Raw genomic sequence first — 21,871 nt, 5'->3', positions numbered from 1 at the left:
TCCGTGGCCTTGCCCCACCTTGCTCCCTTCTGCCTCTTTTGTTTTCCCTCTTTATATTCCTGCTCCTTTATATTCTCTTTACGTCTCTCCTCCAGCTCTCTCACCTTCTCAGCCTACTGAAGGTCTCTCCCCGCTCTCTCAAATGATCTCTGCCTGTTCCCCCTTGCTGCTCCTTACATGCGCAGCTGCGTCTCTGTGATGTGTACATGGCACCGCCGCTCTCCTTTCCTTCAGATCTATTCTCCTCAAGCCCCACTTCCCCCACACGGGCCTTTGACTTATCCTCTTCATCTCCATTCCCAGTTATAAACAAGGTTCAGGTAACAACAGCTCACGTTTCTCTTTCCCTCCCTGTATTGTTTCCAACTACCTCGGTTCTCAAACGCCTTGGTTCTCAAACTCCAAAAACCTGGAAGTAAGTTCCAGTTTTCGAACGTTTTTTGGAAGCTGAACATTCAATGCGGCTGTCAGCTATTGTTTCCGGGGCGCCTGCACCAATCAGAAGCTGTGCCTTGGTTTCCGAACATTTCAGAAGTCAAATGGACTTCCAGAACTGATTAAGTTTGGCACTTTTGTTTTTGCTATTTATTTTGCGTTTTTGTTTTTGAGGCTTTTTCAATTAATTTTTGTGACTGTGTGGAACCCAGTTCAGCTACTGATTGCTTGATTGTGTGACTGTGGAAATGGATAAAAGTCCCCCATCCAAACAATGACTATCATCAGTGCAGGTAAGAAAAACAATTATTTTTAATTTTTATCATCTACGATACCGTCTTATTTATTTTATAGTACAGTACATTGATAATTGCTTTCATTTTATGGATCAATGGGCTTGTTAGATAGTAAAATTCATGTTAAATTGCTGTTTTAGGGGTTGTTTTTAAAAGTCTGGAACGGATTAATTCGTTTTGCATTACTTTCTATGGGAAAGTCCGCCTTGGTTTTGGAATGCTTTGGTTTTGGAACGGACTTATGGAATGTATTAAGTTTTAGAACCAAGGTACCACTGTATCTGTAAGTTTTAGTCTATAAGCTCTATAAACAGATACCCATCTCTGTTGCCCAGTACTATTTTCTAGAAAAAGAGGTGCCAGAACTCACCATGAAGACCTCTCTCATTCTCTTAGAATGGCAATAGCACCCACCTGAGTTCCGGCGAGTTCCTGCTTAAAAAAAAGCAATGCCACGGTGTTGCCTATATAATCCTGAAAGGTACCACACACACTGACAGCCCAGCAGGAGCGGCCCAAGACATTTTGCCACCTGAGGTGTACCACAAAATGGCATCCTCCCTGCCAGGGAAGAAGGGGTGACTGAGGATCTACATCAGGAACAAGGGAGGAATAAAGGTCCACATCGGGATCTGCTGTCCCTGTTGATCTTGCTGCCTGAGGCAGTCGCGTCAGCTTGCCTCACAGGTGAGCTGGCCCCGAAGCCCAGTCTCCCTCTCTCTCATTGCAAAACAATTATTGCCAAACAAACAAACGCAGACAACTTTGTTCAATTTACATACAGTGGTGCCCCGCAAGATGGAAAACTCGCTAGACGAAAGAGTTTTCCATTTTGGAGGTGCTTCGCAAAACGAATTTCCTATGGGCTTGCTTCGCAAGACGAAAATGTCTTGCGAGTTCCTGCTGGTTTTTTCCCCTCCCCCCCTTTTTCTAAGCCGCTAAGCCGCTTATCAGCTGATCCGATCAGCAGATAAGCCTCTAAAAGCTGCAAAAGCCGCTAATAGCGCTAATCCGCTAATCCGTCAATGGGCTTGCTTCGCAAGACGAAAAAACCGCTAGACGAAGAGAATCACAGAACGGATTATTTTCATCTTGCTAGGTACCACTGTACTTGATACTTCCAGCTCCATTATGGCAAGTGGAATCCCAGGCAAGCCCTTGGTGGCAAAAAGCTATCTGGAAAACCCACCTGCAACCAGCCAGAAATTAGGAATGGAATATTATGAGACACTTAATCTCAGGGTTGTGTGTTCGAGCCCCACATTGGGGATTCCTGCATTGGGGGGGGGGTAGACTAGATGTCCCTCATGGTCCCTTCCAACTCAACAGTTCTAAGATTCTGTGCAGCCATCTCTCACTGAGTTAGCCCATCCAGCTCAGTATTGTCTACAGTTGCTGAAAGTACTGTAGCTCTCCAGGGTTTCAAGATTGGAGTCTCTCCTTGTCCTTCTTGAAGGTGCCAGCGACTGAACCTGGGACCTTCCGCACAAAAATGTCACACCATGGAGCTACGACCCAGTATAAACCATTGGTTACTTTTAGTGCAGAGTTTAGACACCCCTAGCTGTACCATATAGACCATGTGGCCCATATGGACCATAAAGAAGGCTGATCGCTGAAGAATTAATGCTTTGAATTATGGTGCTGGAGGAGACTCTTGAGAGTCCCATGGACTGCAAGAAGATCAAACCTATCCATTCCGAAGGAAATCAGCCCTGAGTGCTCACTGGAAGGACAAATCCTGAAGCTGAGGCTCCAATACTTTGGCCACCTGATGAGAAGAGAAGACTCCCTGGAAAAGACCCTGATGTTGGGAAAGATGGAGGGCACAAGGAGAAGGGGACGACAGAGGACGAGATGGTTGGATACTGTTCTCGAAGCTACCAGCATGAGTTTGACCAAACTGCAGGAGGCAGTGGAAGACAGGAGTGCCTGGCATGCTCTGGTCCATGGGGTCACGAAGAGTCGGACACGACTAAACGACTAAACAACAACAAGCGATAAGGTTTGCATCCTAACCCTTCCTCTTAACCCAGTTTGTGCATCTGATTGGATCAAATGGATGATCAATGGGCTGAATATGCTGCTTGAAGATGCTGGTACCCACATCCCTGTCACTTTCAGACTTTATTTTTTCTCTCTGTAGTCCTCCTGTGGGGTAGCAATATATTTTAGCAGTCACATAATTCTGCCTCTTCCCCTGCTCTCATTAAAAACAAAACTCCCTTGCTAGGGAGCTTGAGCCATTATTGCAACTGTCCATCTTGAGGTGGAGGTTTTAAGTGACTTGGTGGCTACACTCACGACAACAGAAGCCTCCCTATAGTTTTTGTGCTGCTTTCCTCTAGGTTGAGGCAAACAAGCCCTGTCAGTCCGACGCAAAAGAAGCCACAAATCGGGCTGGCTGCCCTTCCGTTTCCCCCAATCGCATCCAAGGCACATTGCGAGATCCTCCACCCGGTAGCCGTCTTCCAGATCTGATAAAGCATCGCACGCAACGCAAGCCCATCCGCTTAAAAGCTCACATGAGTCACCACAACAATCCAATAGCGCTGAGCATCAAAATAATTCAGATGGTGAACAGACAGGCATGGTGCAAACCCCATTCCATATCAAGAGATATACAAATCCACAGCTAGGAGAGGCCCTCGTAGCAACAAGCCTCTCCGCACAGGCCTTACAAAGTCAAGGCCGAGTGAAGAGAAGGCAAGCGATGCTCAGTTTTCCCCAGAGGACTTTTTCTCCCACATCTTATTGGGACTGGGGAGGGGAGAATCAAGGCATCTCTAAATCTTGTTGTGGTATCCACAAAGACAGAAATCCCTGCATCAGCACACAAACACACTCTTCAGAAGTTTTAGCCACGTCCACCACAAGGCCTCAATATGTCCACACAGTTGCCACAGATACAATCAACTCAGGTTTGATGTACACAGCCCTAGACTCCAGCAAGGTCTCAGCTCTGCCAAAAAGAACGAGGATATCTGTTATAGGCCCTGACTGACTTTGGTCCTTCATACATGGTTTGTGTCTCTCTGCCCATCAGAGATAACATGTTTCTTGTATATACACACTCTCTTACTCTTGACACATTTTGGCCTCTGTTTCATCTCACCTGCCATGGACAGACTTTCCCTCCCCACCCAACACGAGCACCAAGCCATGTCTACCAGCCGTTTCACAGCAGTCAAAGTCTTTTCGCTTTCCAGAGACCAGATCCGAGAAACGGCGACTCACCACTTTGAAGTCACTGGGGTCACACGGCGTCCCACGGAACGTGCAGGCAAGCAGCATTTCCTGGATGTCGTGGCCGGCTCGGTCGGAGAATTCCCGCATGTTGAAGGGTTTCGGCTTGAAGTTGCGGAAATTGGCCTTCTCCTGAAGGATCTCCAGCTGCTTCTCGTCAGCCATTTGGGTGTCTGGGATTTCGTACCTGAAGGAAAACACAAAGCTCAGTCCCAAGGGGAGAAATGGGTCCATTCGAGTCTCCCCGTTTTGCTGGGTTGTTTGCTATGTCCACAGGGAGCCACCATGCCCTCTGGTGTCCCTGTGCAAGAGAGAAGCTGATGGAGGGCAGTCTAGGAGCACTGCAACATGGAAGGGTAGGGTCTGAAGTATTCTGGGACATTGCCATTACAGGCAATCGACTGTGAGAAGCTTGCAGCACACAGACATATGTGCAATTAAAGCATGGTGTAATTAAAGCACCGTGTTACCTCTGAGATAATATGCAACGGGTCTCAATTCCTTCCAAGAGCAGTCTGGCATTCTCAAGACTCTGCTGTTACTTTTCTCTTTAAAAACTGCAACTGCAACTGCAACTTGCAAAGGTATAACATCTGGGTGGGTTGTTTTTTTTTTACATGAGTAACAAATATTTTGTGCTACAGAGATGAGGGCAAAAAATGTGGTGGGGTTTTCTTTCTCCTTCCCCCAAACATATCTTTGCTTTCTTTCTTTTTTAGTTAGATCTTTTTTATAATACAATATATGAATGTTTGCTTAAATCTATGCCAGTTGTGGAATTTTCTGCGCCTGATGGAAAATTTGGGTTATTTTGGCTTAGGTTTTTTTTTTTAATTATAATTAATTGCAAACTGACTAAATCCCAGCATATGGATCAGAAAGAAATTTGGCTTGGCAATTTGCACTTCTTGAAACAGTTTGTGAACCAAAATGCAGCCATCCTCTGACCTTCATACTTCTCCAACTTTTGCAGTGTGGTTCTCCAGCAGCAGCAACAACAAAATGTGTTTTTAAGGTTTGATATTTTACTATGTTTTATGTATGCTGTAAACCGCCCAGAGTGGCTGGGGAAACCCAGCAGGGTATAAATATATAATATATTATTACAAAGATGCATACATCAGGTGACTGTGTGCATAAAAATGCATATATTCATGATAACATGCAAACGATACGTTATCTTTAGGAAAATGGCTTGCAAAAAGATGCCGATTTGGAGAAAAGTGCACGAGACTGCTAACTGACTTTTGCGAAGACTTTTGCGCAAACTAAGGCAGAGATGTGGAGAACCAAACTTAAGATTGGAAAAATAAGATTCTAAAATTGGCAGATTCACCCATCTCTACTGCTCTGCCTGAGGACTCTAAGTATTTCACACCTTTCGCTTTCCCTAACATGGGCGCATCTGCCCAGAGTTCAGGTTCATTTCTGGCACATGAAATCTGTGGGAGAATTCAAGCATCCCCTTTGTGGTATGGGATGAGCCGCTTCTTTATAGACAACTACGATGTCAGTAGGGCATGTAACGGAGGAATTCGGTAGTGGTTGGGGCCAGTGACATCTGCAAATGTAGCAAATGGATTGGCCTAAGGAGCCTATGTGGTGGTGCTGTGGGTTAAACCACAGAGCCTAGGACTTGCCGATCAGAAGGTCGGCAGTTCGAATCCCCACAACGGAGTGAGCTCCTGTTGCTCGGTCCCTGCTCCTGCCAAGCTAGCAGTTCAAAAGCATGTCAAAGTGCAAGTAGATAAATAGGTACCGCTCCGGCGGGAAGGTAAACGGCGTTTCCGTGAGCTGCTCTGGTTCGCCAGAAGCGGCTTAGTCATGCTGGCCACATGACCCGGAAGCTGTACGCTGGTTCCCTCAGCCAATAAAGTAAGATGAGCACCGCAACCCCAGAGTCGGTCACTAATGGTCAGGGGTCCCTTTACCTTTAAGGAGCCTATGGGAATGACGACACATAATTTGGCTTCTATTGTTATCCTCACACAATCCCTGGAAGACTCAGACTCAGGACTGTGCCAACATCTCAGATGCTGAAGCTCACTAAGCATGGTATGTCCCTGAAATGTGGTGGTTCCTATTTTTCTTGCTGCTAACCAGTGTGTAAAAGTAATTTCTTTCTTTCTTTGTGGAAAGCGGTGAATGTTTTGGGTTGGTTTTTAAAAAAATAAATGATATGTCAAGGCTACTTTATTGATATCTGGCTCTTACATCCAAAATGTCCCTTTGCGGAATCTGTTTTATGAACATGTCTGCAAAAGTATAGGGAACCTTCTGTTTATTTTATTCCAACGGCAATAATGTGCTCCGCACAGTTGTTGCTCTCCACTTCCCTTGTGTGTTGTTGTGTTTCAAAACTTAAGTGCATCTTTTAAGAAATAAAACATTCTTCTTCAACCAGGCCTCTGGCTGATCAATATTCTACAGCCTTTGAAATGCAGCTGTGGAAAGGGGAGGGGGCTATTGTTTTGTTGTTTGGGTTTAATTATTTACTGTGTTTCATCTTGTGTCTTATTCTGTGAACTGCCCCGAGATCTCTTGAAGAAGGACGGTACATAAATTTAACAAATAATAAAATAGTAGTCAATAAAAATAAATGATATGCCAGAAGACTGGGAAGTTCCTGGAGCAGACAGGCACAGAGGAATAGCCTGGAGGCAGTGGGACAACTGGGAAACTTTAGATCCTGGACAAAAAAGATCTTATGGGATGGCCTCTCTTTAGGCCACAGGTTGCCAACATGCGCCCTGTGATTGTACATGTGCCCACAGAGGCCCCCCCTGGTGCCCACAAAGCCTCCTGCCCTCCTCCCATTGAAATTAGACTTGAAAGAATGCTGTTGCAGTATTCGAGGAACTTCAGTAATAGTTGAAAGGTAGATATAAGAAATTAGCTATATTAAGAAAAAGTTTAATTATGATCAAAGTGTGTACTGGCAATAAGTAATATGAAATCGAAATATGGAATAGACGGGAGGTGGGGCCTTTAGTGTTAAGACCAATAGATGTTTTGATGAAGGTGATGGACCTGGCAGAAATGACTGGCAAAATCCGAGACCAGGGAGAAGAAATGGTGGAGGAAGATTGGAAGAAATTTAAAGACTATCTGCAGAAATACTGTAAAATTAATGAATGTTAAAATGATGTTGGACTGAAAAGAAGTGGTTTTGGTAATAAGGTTAATAAGAATAGGTAAATATAGATAGTTATACGGATGAAAATATATAGTTATAATAGGTTAAGTTATAGAGCTAAGATAAATGAAAGAGGGTAAGGATTTGCTGAAAAGACTTGGAAAACGGGAATACAAAAGGGGAGGTGTGAGGAGGTCGATGAAACAAGGGAATGAAAGAGAGGATATTGAGATGGTATGATGTGTGTTTTTTGAATTGTTTTTGCTTTCGTTCGGTTTAATGTGTTGTGTATTGTTTATATATTGTACTGTATTGTTTTTTCTTTTGCCTTTTCTTCTTTTTTCTTTTCTTTTTTCTTTTTTGTAAGGTTTAAAAGCAATAAATATTTTTTTTTTTAAAAAAAGACCAATATATGTTTTATTGTTTGTTAAGAAAATTATGTGTCTATGGTTATTCCTGTGTGTAATTTGGTATTTGTGTTTTTTTTCTTTTTTTCTTGCTGTATCAATAATTTTTTTTAAAAAAGGGGGGGGAGGAAATTAGACTTGAAAGAAATATTCCATTGTAGCCAATATTGCAGAATGCAGGCTGTGCTTGGTTGTTGTTGTGGTGTGTGTGTGTGTGTGTGTGTGTTGCCCACAACAGTTCTCCAGTTTGCAAAGGTGCCTGAGGGCTCCAAAAGGTTGGCAACCCCTGTTTTGGATGGTACTAAACTTATTGCAAACTCTGGCAAGTCAGTTCTGCTGCACTGGGGAACCCTCCTGGTCCTTCTGCTCAGTGGGGTCCTAGACTTTTGCACCTTCAAATCCATCCCACCGTTACCTAGAACGAGTTGCCCATTTATTCATAGAGTGCAGCTGATCTGGGAAGTTTTAATCAGCCAGCAGTACAGGGCTGGCTGACTGGGGTCACCCAGTTCCAAGGACCAGGAGGTTTCTAGGTTATGATGCCAGAGTCTCAAGCTGCCTGCAATAAGCTCCTCCTCCTACCAGTGGCCCTAGTGGTTCAAGGACCAGGGGATCAGAATCTGTCCCACAGCGCCTGATAGAAATAAAAGATACCACTTTCAGAGACGGCTAGGGCCAGCCGCAAAACTATTCAGATGTTGCTCAAAATAAAATAAACCCAGTTCTCCAACACGAAATCTCAAACCAAGCCAATTTGACAAGGCATGTGTACATTTTGCTTACTTTGCATAAATGTGATTAATTGTGTGCAGTGTTCTGCATCACACACTGGATCGTAATTTGAAATATTTTTGCATGGAGCTGTGCATTGGGAGAAAGATGCAGCAGGGAAGTTGCATGGCTGAAGGAATATAACTGGAGCCCATGGGAGCAGGCAGAGGCGAGACCAGCAATTATGACAGGCCTTGGGACTTCACATTGCCGGCTTTTCACGAGACCTCACGATCATTAAGGCTGGATGAAGAGATGTGGCTCCACCCCCACCCACAATATTACTTACTACAATTCTCCAGAAATCCAGATTCATCACCAGATGGCACATTTTGCACATAGAGAACTGCATTAGAGAACCATCGCTTCAAACATGTGCACACACAGCCTGCTGCTTCTTCCTTGCTAAAACCCCCTTGCCAAGAAATGATCGCAAAAAGAAGGGCATTGCTTATGTTACTTTCATAGACCAGGAAGCCAGAAAGCTGAGCCCCATTACTTGAGACAACAGCTGCCAAGCCCAGTCAAAAACTGTGGACTTCTGTTCCAGAGACCATGAACATCCAGAGAGACAAGCCAGGAGGAACAGCATTCTTTTAGCTTGCTGGTCCATTTTGATTTGGCCCCTGCTGGAAGTAGAATGGATCCGACCATCAGCCTGACCCCGGGCAGCTGTTGCCTACAAAATGCCCCGTTTTAACTTATGGGTTGTTCTGGCACAAGATGTAGAAACAGCAAATAGGTTAGACAGCTCGGGGTGAGGAAAGAGAAGAGTTATTAGACAAATGCACAGAGGAGACGTCTATTACAGCTATTAGCTCTGACGGCTAAATAGGCCCTCCATGTTCAGCTGCAGTTATGTCACTTCATTAATACCAAAAATTTGGGACATTGATACCAGGGATGGGCTGCTGCCTTGTAAGTTTCCCAGAAGCTTCTGGCTGGCCATGGATGGAAAAGGAACTCTGGACTAGGACTTCTTGTCCAATCCAGCTGGGCTCTTCATATGTTTCTTATGCTCTGAAACAAGGGGCCATCTGCCCAGATGTTATGGTACAGTGGCCTTTTAAATAAGAAGTAGGCTTTTAAAAAAAGGAAGCCCCATTCAAAACGGACCGTTCTGCACAACACTGCCTTTTTATACAGCCCAAGATTCTGGTCAACAACAAATCAAAAAATCAGGCACCGGGTAGGACAAGATTCTGCCATACAGAATGGATTTACAACATCCCCGTTGAGTCAGAGGGATGTGAGAGCATTTGAGCGAGCTGAATTCTGGGCCATCCTGACTTAGAAACCCATGCAAACTTAGCAACAAGACTTTCCTCCCTCCCTCGGCGGTTGGGAATATAATTGGACCGCGATGCACTGCCAAGGAGTTGCGATTCTCTCCAGCAGAGGGCAGAGAGGTGCCTGGATGAGTTGCGGTGAAATGCACATGGGGGTTCTTCCTTAGGGTTCGTGCTCCGGAGCACTTAAGAGCAGTCACTAAAACAAGCAGAGAGCGGCTGTAGCACAGCTCTGCTCCAGAGACAAGGCAAAGAAACTCCCGCTGCATAACTCCTGTGCTAGCCAGCCTTCCAGAAAACCCAAAGGGTCTCTTGCCCTCTCGCAAGAGCCACATACAGGTGTGAGTTTTAGTGGCCTTATCCCTGGATCTCCTTGAACACACCTGCAGGGAACTGTAAGGGATCGTGCCTGTAAGAATGCCAGGGTGGGGCCTTCTTCAGGGCCTGTCCAATTGGTTGTAAACGTTACCCTGTTCCCATAGGGACCGGCTCTGTTAAGTACCGGGAGTGTGTGTGTGTGTGATGAGGCTTCAGACACAAAAGCGTGAAAAGCTGCATTGAAGGAAGGAAGCAATCAGAAGTGCAAGCAGTGCTCACAGCTGTATCCACAGTAGGGGGATAAATCCGTTTTGAAGAGCCTTAAAGGAACATGACTGAAAAAAGGGGCGCCTGGTGCCACGTTGCCAGGGGTGTTTCACCCGCATGTGCAGCACTTGCAAGGAGCCACATGTGTGGCATGCCCAGCGCATGCCACTGGATCTAGCCTGACGTAGGGCGTTTCTGGGCCTGCGGTGTAGCCCACGCAAGTGGCCAGGCATACAAAAATGCACATCTTGAAAGGTGTCAAGCTAGCAAATTCCAGTTACAGGCAACTCCCCATTTATGCACCCGTCCGGGAACTGTGTCCATAGAACACACTTTGGTGCACAAAGTCCCCAAACATACACCCCCCCACACACACGCATCGGGTGCACAACATGCAAGGGCCGCAGGTGCCCTAACTGTTGAACGCCAACCCGCAGCGATGTGCGCTTGGGTACCCCGCTCAGCGGGCACGGAGGCCCTGCGCCATCGCCCAACCGCCGCACTGGGACCTACCGATTGTTGAGGAGGGCCAGCAGCTCACCAGCGTGGTACAGGTCATTCTTGGTCACCCGGCTGAAGCGGAACTCGTTGAGGTTGCAGAAGGTGACGGCCGGGAAGGTCATGTGGGAAGTGGCCACTTCGTCCAGCTTGGTGACGTGCGGGTAGAGGAAGTAGTACTGGATCCTTTCGTTGCACTCGAAGACCAGCATGGCCAAGGAGCCCAGGAAGCAAAGGGTCCAGAAGACGCGCTTGGCGAAGAAGCGCTCGTACGAGAAGATGTGCGACAGGCCGTGCAGCGTGGAATTGCTGGCGAACGCCTCGATGCTCACCGGGTGCCCGTTCTCCACCTCCTCTTCGTCCACCTTCAGGTCCATCATGGCCAGGCCTGGGACAGTGCAGGAGAAGCAGATCTGTGGGGAGAGACGAGAGGAAAGCGGCGGCGCCGGGTGAGCGCCTGCCCTCTTCGGATCCCTCCACACCTGCTCGGGAAGAGAGCGAACCCCGCCACCTCCCCTTCCCCGCCTCCCAAGCCAAGCCGTCGTCTGGGGGAGAGAGGGGACGAGATTGACGCCGAGGCGCCCTCCCCTTCCTCTCCGGCTCTTCCCGGTTCCCGGAGAGCACCCCTTCTCCCGGCTGCCCCTTTAACCCGGGGTGTGTGTGTGTGTGCGCGCGTGTGCTGGGGCTTTATTTCACCCCCGGCTCCATAACCCACTTTGGCCATCACCTCCCTCCCTGCGTATTTGTGGCGCCCCTCTGGAGGCTTCACCAGGGGCGAACAAACCTAGGGCTAGCCCCCCCCACTCCGCCCCCATCTCCCCAGCGTAGCCACGACTCTGGTGTGTGGGAATCCCCCCCCATTCCTACCCCACCAATTCCCCTCCCCACCCCGCGCGGTCCCGCTTTACGCGCCGAGCATGCAGACCTGGAAGCAGGGCCAGCGTCGGCAGCCGGGAGCTCGCGCTCCGAGGGATGGAGTGCTCGCCGGCTGGGCTGGCCGTGCGGGGCTTTTGGAGAGGCTGCGAAGCGCAAAGGCGCACGGCGAGAGCGCCAAGGGTACCCGAGCCCAGGCGGCACCTGGCGGCGGCGGGGAGGAGGAGGAGGTGGCGGCGGCGGAGAGGATCCTCCTCCTTCTCCCTTCCTGGCTGGAATCAAAGAAAGGCGATCGGGGCCGGAAAGCAGGCAGCTGAGCACGACTAAGCAGCGGCGGCGGCGGCGCGTGTCTCGGTGCCAAAGCCAGGCATCCTCTCCCCTGGTGGCGAGCGCGGCGGCTGCTCCTCGGGGCGGGGCGGCCGAGGGAGGGAATCGCGCCGGGCTCCGAGGCAGCAGGAGGAGGAGGATCCGCAGGAATTCGCCGCGTCTCCCACGGGAGTCAGGGCCCAAGTGGGCTGGCAGGGCTGGCTGGCCGAGCCGGGAGCCCCTGCGAGAGATCGCCGGGTGGCGGCAGCAGCGGCGAGGCTTGGGCGCCGTGCGAGTGTGTGAGTGCGCGCGCCTGTGCGCGAGGAGGAGGAGGAGGAGGAGGAGGAGGAGAGCGGCTCGCCGCGCTTGGAGGTGCCCAATCTGGGATTGCAGGGGGCGGCGTAGGGTGTGCGCGCCGGCAGCAGGAGCTGTTGCAAGCTGAGGCCGGGGACATGTGTGTGCTAGAGAGAGCGAGAGAAAATCAAGAGTCTTCCCCGCTCCCGCAGCGGCCTCCCATTCACGTTTTCCTTTTTTTCTCTGAACTGATGCCAAAGTCCCGCGTCGTCGGCCTCCCTCCCGCACGCAGAGCATTCAGAGACCTATTCACGCCATCATTCATTGCGCTTCGGGAGCTCACACGAGCTGACGGTTCGCCCAACGCCGGGAATATTGTTAAATGGTACTCCCCTGCCCCACAACCCTGGGGCACATAGAATTGTAGGTGCGTGACCCCGAGGAACATCTAGTCCAACCCCCTGCAATGCAGGAATATGCAGCTGTCCCATACGGGGATCGAACCTGCAACCTTGGCGTTATCAGCACCATGCTCTATCCAGCTGAGTTAAGGTAAAGGTAAAGGGACCCCTGGCCATTAGGTCCAGTCGTGGCCGACTCTGGGGTTGCAGCGCTCATCTCGCTTTCTTGGCCGAGGGAGCCGGCGTACAGCTTCCAGGTCATGTGGCAAGCATGACTAAGCCACTTCTGGCAAACCAGAGCAGCGCACGGAAACGCCGTTTACCTTCCCGCTGGAGTGGTACCTATTTATATACTTGCACTTTGATGTGCTTTCGAACTGCTAGGTGGGCAGGAACAGGGACCAAGCAACAGGAGCTCACCCCATCGCAGGGATTCGAACCACCGAACTTCTGATCGGCAAATCCTAGGCTCAGTGGTTTAACCCACAGCGCCACCCGTGTCCCATCCAGCTGAGTTAGCCAGGTCCAAATGGCCGTTCACTGTGTCCCTGGGAAAGGTCCGATTTGCACCCATGATGCAGGGCTTGCTGTTAAGTATATTATACCATGCTGCTATATCTTGAATAGCGTGCCTATGCAATACTCCTTGTACACGCACAGACCAGGCTGGGTGTTGCATTCTGACATTCTCACTCCAAGGTTTCAGGTTTATCCAAAGAACAAAAAACCCAGGTTGCCAAATTGAATAAAATTTTGGGGTGGGGGCCCAGGTAAGCCTCACCCCTCATAATTGATCACACACAAATTGGTCGGCAGGCACCATTTGAATGGCAATGCCCATCAACGGGTGGTGGGTGGTGGTGGAGGTGTCTTGGTCCCTAGGAGGTGGCTCCTATGGTGTATACCTAAATATGTAATAGGCCAAGAGGTCCCTGGGCTTGCACAAGGGGCTCTTTTCATCTTCTCCCTCCCACCCTCAGTAAGACCATAGAAGTGGTGTTATTTGCTGTAGCGCTCAATGCCCATTAAAATGAAGGGAAGGGCTTAGGTCAGGGTAGAGTCCCTTGTTGGGTCCCCAACATTTCCTAGCAGACTGGGAGTGACCCCTGTCTAGAATCATGGAGAGCTGCTGCCAGCCAGAGTAGACGCTACTCAACTTTTGTTGTTTAGTCGTTTAGTCGTGTCCGACTCTTTGTGACCCCCTGGACCAGAACACACCAGGCCCTCCTGTCTTCCACTGCCTCCCGCAGTTTGATCAAACTCATGCTGGTAGCTTCGAGAACACTGTCCCACCATCTCGTCCTCTGTCGTCCCCTTCTCCTTGTGCCCTCAATCTTTCCCAGCATCTGGGTCTTTTCCAGGGAGTCTTCTCTTCTCATGAGGTGGCCAAAGTATTGGAGCCTCAGCTTCAGGATCTGTCCTTCCAGTGAGCACTCAGGGTTGATTTCCTTCAGAATGGATACGTTTGATCTTCTTGCAGTCCATGGGACTCTCAAGAGTCTCCTCCAGCACCATAATTCAAAAGCATCAATTCTTCAGCGATTAACCTTCTTTATGGTCCAGCTCTCGCTTCCACACATCGCTATTGGGACAACCATAGCTTTAACTATACAGACCTTTGTCGGCACTACTCAACTAGACTGGACAATTGTCTGAATCTTTACAAGGCAGCTTCTTGTCTTAAAGCGCACGCACACCCCAATCCTGGGAACTGTAGCTTGTGAAGGGTTTTGGGAATTGTAGTACTGTGAAGAGTTAGCTTCAGTCCCCTGGATTCCTTGTGGGGTGTGTGCGCGTGCTTTAAATGAGTTTTAAATGCATGGCATGTACACTGCCTTGGATTCTCCTTGGACAAAATCCAGAAATTAAGCCATGATCAGGAACACCACCCAGATGCTGGTGCTAATTGTACTAGACCAGAGGTAGCCATCCTGTTGTCCTCTAGATGTTGCTGGACTCAAGTTGCACTTTTAATCCCAGAGCCTCTGTCTATAATCTTTGAGGTTTTTCGGGGACTGTGCAGATTGGAAGCAGGCAAATGTTGCTCCCATCTTCAGTAGGGGGGGGGAGAGAGAAAAAAGACTCGGGTATCCACCAACCGATCAGCTTGATGTCAATACCAGAAAGGGTCCTAGAATAGATCATTAAACAGCTGGTCAGTGAACACTTAGTAAAGGATGCTGTGATCACGAAGACACAGCATGGGTTTCTGGTAGTGTTACAAGTTTGGTGGATCAGGGGAATGCTGTGGACGTAGTGTATCTTGATTTCAAAATAAGGATTTTGACAAAGTCGCCCATGATATTGTGACAGGTGGGGTGCTGCAGGGGTCTGTCCTGGTTCTGTTGTTCAACATCTTTAAAATGACTTGGATAAAGGAATTGAGGGGAAGCTCATCAAATCTGCAGATGACGCTAGTCTAGGAGGGGTAGCCAATGCTGCAGAAGACAGAATCAGGATTCAATATTACTTTATCAGATTGGAGAATTGGGCCCAAAGTACCAAAATAAATCTCAGTAGGAACAAATGTAAGGTTCTGCACTCAAGCAGGAAGAACCAGCTGCACAGATCCAAAATGGGGAACACCTGGCTTCCCAATAATATATGTGAAAAGGATCTGGGGGGGGGGTCTTAGTAGGCCATAAGCTTTAAAAAAAGCTAATGCTATTCTAGACTACATCAACGGAAATATAGCATCCCTGGTCTTTTCTGCCTAGGTCAGATGACACCTGAAGTATTGTGGCCAGTTCAGTTTTTGAAGAATATTGACAAGCTAGAACATGTGCAGAGGAGGGTGACCAAGATGATAAAGGGCCTGGAAACCAAGCCATATGAGGAATGGTTGAGGGAGCTGAGTATGTTTAGCATGGAAAAGAGGAGAATGAGAGGAGCTATGATATCTAAAGGGCTGTCACCTAGAAGATGGAGCAATCTTGTTTTCTCCTGCTCTGGAGAGTAGTACCTAGACCAATGGCTTCAAGTAGTTACAAGAAAAGAGATAGTGACTAAACTTCAGGAAGAGCTTTCTGACAATAAGAGCTGTTCAGCAGTGGAACGGACTCCCTCAGGAGGTTGTGGACTCTCCTTCCCTGAAGGTTTGTAAGCAGAGGTTTGATGGCCATCTGCCATGGATGCTTTAGTTGAGATTCCTGCATTCGACGAGATGGCCATTGGGGTCCCTTCCAACTCTATGATTCTATGAAACTCTGAAGGGCCACAGGTTCCCCATCAGTGTTTCATCCAGCTGTGGAATTCAGAGGCTGACAGGATGGTTTGGCTTTGCTCAACAACCAGTTTCCTGCAATGCTGACGAGCTCACCTCCCGCAGGAGTAAAAGCCAAATCCAAGCAGGCAGTCCCTGGTGAGTTCTCATCTAGCAGCAAAAAGCACTCTTTCCTGTGCTCTTGCTGCTGTCTGGTTTGGGCTCCGTTTGCTGCTGGAGGAAGGAGAGCTTCCCCCGCGTCAGCAGGTGGCTGTGTCATGTGCTACGGACCCAATCAGCCATGGTCAGCAGTTCAGTGGAAGACAAACACTGCCTTAGACCCTTGAGAGCACTTGATTAACTTCACATTCTTCCCTGGAACTGAACCAGAGCTGCCATTCATTGTAACAAACCACCTCCGCAAGTCTTTTCCCAGTCAGAATCAACAGATTGGGAGGAAGGAGGGAATCAGAATGAAGAGTGCAGGATCCGGGTCTAGGAAAGAAACTTAGGATGGGATATTCAGATATTTCCAGTCAATCTTTCTTTTCCTTTTTTTCTTTTTGCAGGGGGTGGTTGGAGAATCTGATTTTCCAGGCTGTACGTGGGATATTATGCTTCGCAGGTTATACCTGTAAAAGCACAATGCATGACTTTATCAGCACACTGCTGCATCCACAGTTTCTAACTCCTGTGCAGATCCGAGATGCATATTATCGTGGAGAATGCAAAAAGCGCAGGCTTTTCTTTTTGCATTCACTCCTGTGAAAATCAGGCGCCGGGAATCCCTGCTCTCCCCACACGCCACTTCCCCTCAGTGAATGCAGCTGCCCCAGTTAAACATACAACAAATATGTACAGGCTGGATGGTGAAGAGAACATCTGTGCTTGCTGTGCCACACAGTCTCCGTGCTGTAACTTTAAAAGCCGCACACCGTTTGTGCCTGTCTTCTTACTCTGACCCAGTCAGAGGCATCCTGACTGGCTCTTTGTGTTTTGACAGAACCAGCCAGAGTCGTCCCAAGGTTAGTCCTCCTCCTGCTCCAGCTGCTGCTGCTGCTGGAGACTGCGTCTCAGTTAAGGAAGACGAGGGGTTGCAATTCCCAGATATAGGGAAGGGATTTTGCAAATATTCCTGGGATTCAAAACTGGGACTAGGTCCCAGGAGTCCTAGCTATCCCCTACCATCTTAAGAAGAAGAAGAAGAGTTTGGATTTGATATCCCGCCTTTCACTCCCTTTAAGGAGTCTCAAAGCGGCTAACATTCTCCTTTCCCTTCCTCCCCCACATTACCATTAAAGGTAAAGGGTAAAGTGACCCCTGACCCTTAGGTCCAGTCGTGACCGACTCTGGGGTTGCGACGCTCATCTCACTTTATTGGCCGAGGGAGCCGGCGTATAGCTTCTGGGTCATGTGGCCAGCATGACTAAGCCGCTTCTGGCAAACCAGAGCAGCGCACGGAAATACCGTTTACCTTCCCGCCAGAGCGGTACCTATTTATCTACTTGCACTTTGATGTGCTTTCGAACTGCTAGGTTGGCAGGAGCTGGGACCGAGCAACGGGAGCTCACCCTGTCGCGGGGATTCGAACCGCCGACCTTCTGATCGGCAAGTCCTAGGCTCTGTGGTTTAACCCGCAGTGCCACCCGCGTCCCATCTTAACCATTAAGCCCTGCTCATTCCAATTTGAATCGTGGAGCCGAACCCACCCAGAGAGAGGAAGCGTTGTACAGTGGTACCTCGGGTTACATACGCTTCAGGTTACAGACTCCGCTAACCCAGAAATAGTACCTCGGGTTAAGAACTTTGCTTCAGGATGAGAACAGAAATCTCGCGGTGGCAGCAGGAGGCCCCATTAGCTAAAGTGGTGCTTCAGGTTAAGAACAGTTTCAGGTTTAGAACAGACCTCCAGAACGAATTACCGTATTTTTTGCACCATAACACTCACTTTTTTCCTCCTAAAAAGTAAGGGGAAATGTCTGTGCGTGTTATGGAGGGAATGCCTACGGGTGGCATGCCTACGGATTTTCCTCCTCTAAAAACTACGTGCGTGTTATGGTCTGGTGCGTGTTATAGAGCGAAAAATGCGGTAAGTACTTAACCCAAGGTACCACTGTAGTCTCCATTCTCCCCAGCCCTCTCGGCTATTAATTTATTTATTTCACTGATATCCCACATTGGTCTCTATTTAATCCTCACAACAACCCATCGAGGTAGGATAGGGTGAGAGGCAGTGACCAGTCCAAGGCTACCCAGCAAGCCTCATGACCGAGCAGGGATTTGAATTCCTATTTCCCAGGTCCTAGTCCAACACTCTAACCACTACACGACTCTGTCTTCTTCCTTTATGTCGGACAGTTTATTTTTTCCTGACATCAGCAGTTCACACATCAATATCCTGGCAACTACTGAATAGGCAGTTGCCGGGAGGTGGGAGCATGTTGGAGGAAATGGCTGCTGCGTGAGCTTGGGGAGCACGGGCTAAAATGAATCTATTTCGGGAGGCAACTGTGCACACTTTTCCTTTTATGAATTTTGTTCTGTTCCTTGCAGAAATCAATGGAGCCAAGGAAATGAACTGGGAGCTGGGGAGAGTGATTTGCTCTAAAGGCTCTCTTGTGAACGTGTTTGAGAATCCCGGGTGGGCCGCCGTGGGGATTGTAGTCTGATCAGGCTGTGGGTATCACTGCCTTATGAAAATGCCCATTGGCCCCATGGAGCCTGAAATATACTCGGAGTCGAGAGTGGATTTCATGCTCTTTATTCAGCTCATAGTGGTGAGGAGGAATGGAAGTTCCCCCAGAATGTCTGCTTTATATACATTATTTACAGAATGGGCCCCACGTGATTGGCTAATTCCGGAATTCTCCTATAGGCCAATCAGGCTGCGGATTCACTTCCACCTGGAGCTGGATTGGGTGGCTCCTGTGGACCAATCAGACTGCTGCATTCTGAATCCTGTTGTTCTAGGACCAGTCAGACTGCTGCATTCTGTAGCCTATTGTTCTAGGACCAATCAGACTGCTGCATTTTGGATCCTATTCAACTCAGTACATAACAAAGCCTCTTTCCTCCCTTCCTCAGATCTCTTAAATCCCTGCTTCTCACCGGCGCTTCTTCAGATCACATGGAAAACTCCAGCTGCTTCCTTTACACGCCCCTGTTCTCTCTTGGTGCTGTGCGAGTCTGCGTATACAAATCATTCATTTAAAGCACACAGTGTCCTGAACCCTTGGCCTACCTGGTAGCAAGTTGGATAGTCCAAACCAAAGCATAAGCACGTCCAAAGTCCAAACCAAAGCACAAGTCCTGCAGATATCCAGGAGCATCCAAGTTATGGCCCATCAGCATGGGCAGTTGAGCAGAAACAGCACCTCAGCCCTGCTCCCCTTGGACTGCAAGAAGATCAAACCTATCCATTCTTAAGGAAATCAGCCCTGAGTGCTCACCGGAAGGGCAGATCCTGAAGCTGAGGCTCCAATACTTTGGCCACCTCATGAGAAGAGAAGACTCCCTGGAAAAGACCCTGATGTTGGGAAAGATGCAGCAAGGGAAACCACCGTCACCTCTCCGCTGGGAAGTGCTGAGCAAAGGCGAGTCTCCAGGCAAAGTGGCTGATTTGATCTGCACAAGGCATGCAAGCTCCACCCGCCAGTCGTTCTTAGACTCCTTATTGGGTGAGCAACGCAGCCAAGCAACACAGTTGGAGCCTCCCTCCTCCCTGGCCGACAGGGAGGGAGGGAGAGGTTGCTGCTTCCTTCAAAACCTGGGAAATTTAAGGGACATCATCAATAAGGGACAGCAGCGGGACACGGCGCTGGGATAAGGGACTTTCCCGCCAAATAAGGGACGGTTGACAGCTATGGCACGGGTACCAGGGAAGAGGCAGAGGCTGGGCATCAGCTCCCGGCATCAGCTCGCCGCCCATGGCCGCCTTGCTGAAGCAGCGCCGCGTCTGGAACCTCTGTCTCTTCCCCGCCGGAGGAGCCACCCTCCAGTCACTGCCCGCCTCCTCCAGCCCTGCAAAGCTGCTAACAGCGCCGCAAAAAGGTCGGCAACTCTGGTTAACGGGGGGGGTGTCCACCGGAGGGATATTTGTACCAAGGCACCGGACATACGTTTCTGAGCACAATTCAAAGTGTTGGTGCTGACGTTTATAGCCCTAAACGGCCTCAGTCCTTGTATACCTGAAGGAGCGTCTCCACCCCCATCGTTCAGCCTTGACACTGAGATTCAGCGCTGAGGGCCTTCTGGCGGTTCCCTCATTGCGAGAAGTGACACAATCAGTGGTTGGAATGAGCTAGTTCAGTTTAATGAAATTCGCTGAATTTATTCAAGAATCTCTGAACTACACCAGAAAGTAGTTCCCATCATTGCTGGGAGAACGTCTAGTTCATCTTGCAAGTTCATTCTCCTACATGTTTTCCTTTTTTTTCTTCATTAGACTCTTTGGGGCTTTCAGTTTGAAGTTCATAATCGTTAGGAAAAATAAGCAAACCAATTCTCATTCCACAATGTGTTTTGCTCTCTATGTTTCCTTAGTCTTCTTAAGTACCATATTTTTCGCTCTGTAAGACGCACCAGACCACAAGACGCACCTAGTTTTTGGAGGAGGAAAACAAGAAAAAAAAAATTCTGAATCTCAGAAGCCAGAACAGCAAGAGGGATCGCTGTGCAGTGAAAGCAGCAATCCCTCTTGCTGTTCTGGCTTCTGGGATAGCTGCGCAGCCTGCATTCGCTCCATAACACACACACACATTTCCCCTTACTTTTTAGGAGGAAAAAAGTGAGTCTTATAGAGCAAAAAGTACATTTTATACTGCAGCACAGCAGTTTGTAACATTCTGAACGATGGGGGGGGGGAAGAACTATGAGGATCGTTTGAATGAACTTGAACTGTGAACTGTGAACTGAACATGAGCTGAACTGGTTCGTTCTGCAAAGAGACAAACAAGAACTAGAACTTTGGACTTTTGGAACTTGAACTTCCTTTTAAAAAAATGAATCTTCAAGGTGTGGAAAGAATTAAGTCAAGAAGATGCTCCTTCTCTGTGCAATTTTCAAAGTTTCTCTCGCTCTCTTCCTCCCTCCCTCCCTCCCTCCCTCCCTCCCTCCCTCCCTCCCTCCCTTTCCCTCCCTCCTTCTCCAAAATAGTTGTCCACTAATTCCATGTTGTCTATGACTGGCAGAATTCGAGACCAGGGAGAAGAGCTTGTGGAAGAAGATTGGAGGAAATTTAAAATTTATTTACAGAAACATTGTAAAATTTTTGAATGCTGATGACGTTGAAATGAACTGAAGGGGTTCTAGCAACAAGGTAAAATGTAAGATGGGATTGATAATAGATAAGCTAAATTGGATATGAATTTGCTGAACCAATTTTAAAAAAGGGATACAAAAAAGGGAGGCGTGAGGAAGTCAGGAAAATAAGTTAACTAAAGATGAGAAAAAAAGGGGGAGTTTTGTTTTTATGTGTTTCTTTTTTTTGTTTCTTTTTTCTTTCCCTTTTTGTATTTAATGTTTGTATTTTTGTATTTTGTGATTTTGTATTTTTCTGTTTTGTATTTTTTTCTGAATTATTTTATTGATAAAACTTAATAAAATATTAATTAAAAAAAAACAAAAACAAAATAGTTGTCCACTAAAATTCACTTGCTCTTCTTGCTTCCCATACTTTCTTTTTTTGAGGGTGGGGGAATATCCCAGTTTATTATCTAAAGCCAGTTTGCCTAAGCAGGGGTGCCTAGGAGCCTTAGTGCAGTGTAGGAAATGATGGAAGCAGACAAGCTGCAAGAAACTGCAGTTGCTGGGTCCTCCTGCAGCATTGTAAACTTGGCTAAAATTATGTGAGTGTGGTAGACAGTGACAACACAGAGATGGATGGCGGAGGGCCAGAACAGATCATCGCTGGCAGGTTGCAAAGCAGAATCACGAACCTCTGTTGCTGTTGACCCCCCCCCAAAAAAAGCATGTGGACCCTGATTTCGTGGGGCTAACTGTTTCGGGGCTGATCAGCAGTTACTGTAAAACAGGACTGTTAAATGGAAGGCAAGTGATAGGAGCTGTTTGGTCCTGAACAGCTGATTGAAACTGTCAGCGCCAAACAGCTGATCAGAGCAGGCATTGCAAAAC

The 21,871-nt window shown here is 48.2% G+C and overlaps 1 protein-coding gene across 3 annotated transcripts in view; it reads right to left on the bottom strand.

Annotated features, from left to right (window-relative positions):
- Positions 1-12,250, bottom strand: part of ASIC1 (acid sensing ion channel subunit 1) — a 230,007-nt gene extending 217,757 nt beyond the window's left edge. The window contains exons 1-3 of one of the 3 annotated variants that reach the window (XM_082212580.1): positions 11,589-12,250; positions 10,679-11,076; positions 3,969-4,164 (exon numbers count right to left, since the gene is read on the bottom strand). In XM_082212580.1, the coding sequence (XP_082068706.1) occupies positions 3,969-4,164; positions 10,679-11,043 (561 nt within the window). In that variant the 5' untranslated portion in view covers positions 11,044-11,076; positions 11,589-12,250. Of the gene's footprint in view, positions 1-3,968; positions 4,165-10,678; positions 11,203-11,588 lie in introns of those variants that run through there. The other 2 variants (XM_082212582.1, XM_082212581.1) reach the window with 2 other exon arrangements.
- Between the last annotated feature and the right edge of the window lie 9,621 nt (positions 12,251-21,871).

This window comes from Podarcis vaucheri, assembly GCF_965113315.1.
Source record: "Podarcis vaucheri genome assembly, chromosome: 2".
Classification (NCBI taxonomy): Eukaryota; Metazoa; Chordata; class Lepidosauria; order Squamata; family Lacertidae; genus Podarcis; species Podarcis vaucheri.
This window is presented reverse-complemented; position numbering and strand designations above follow the sequence as displayed.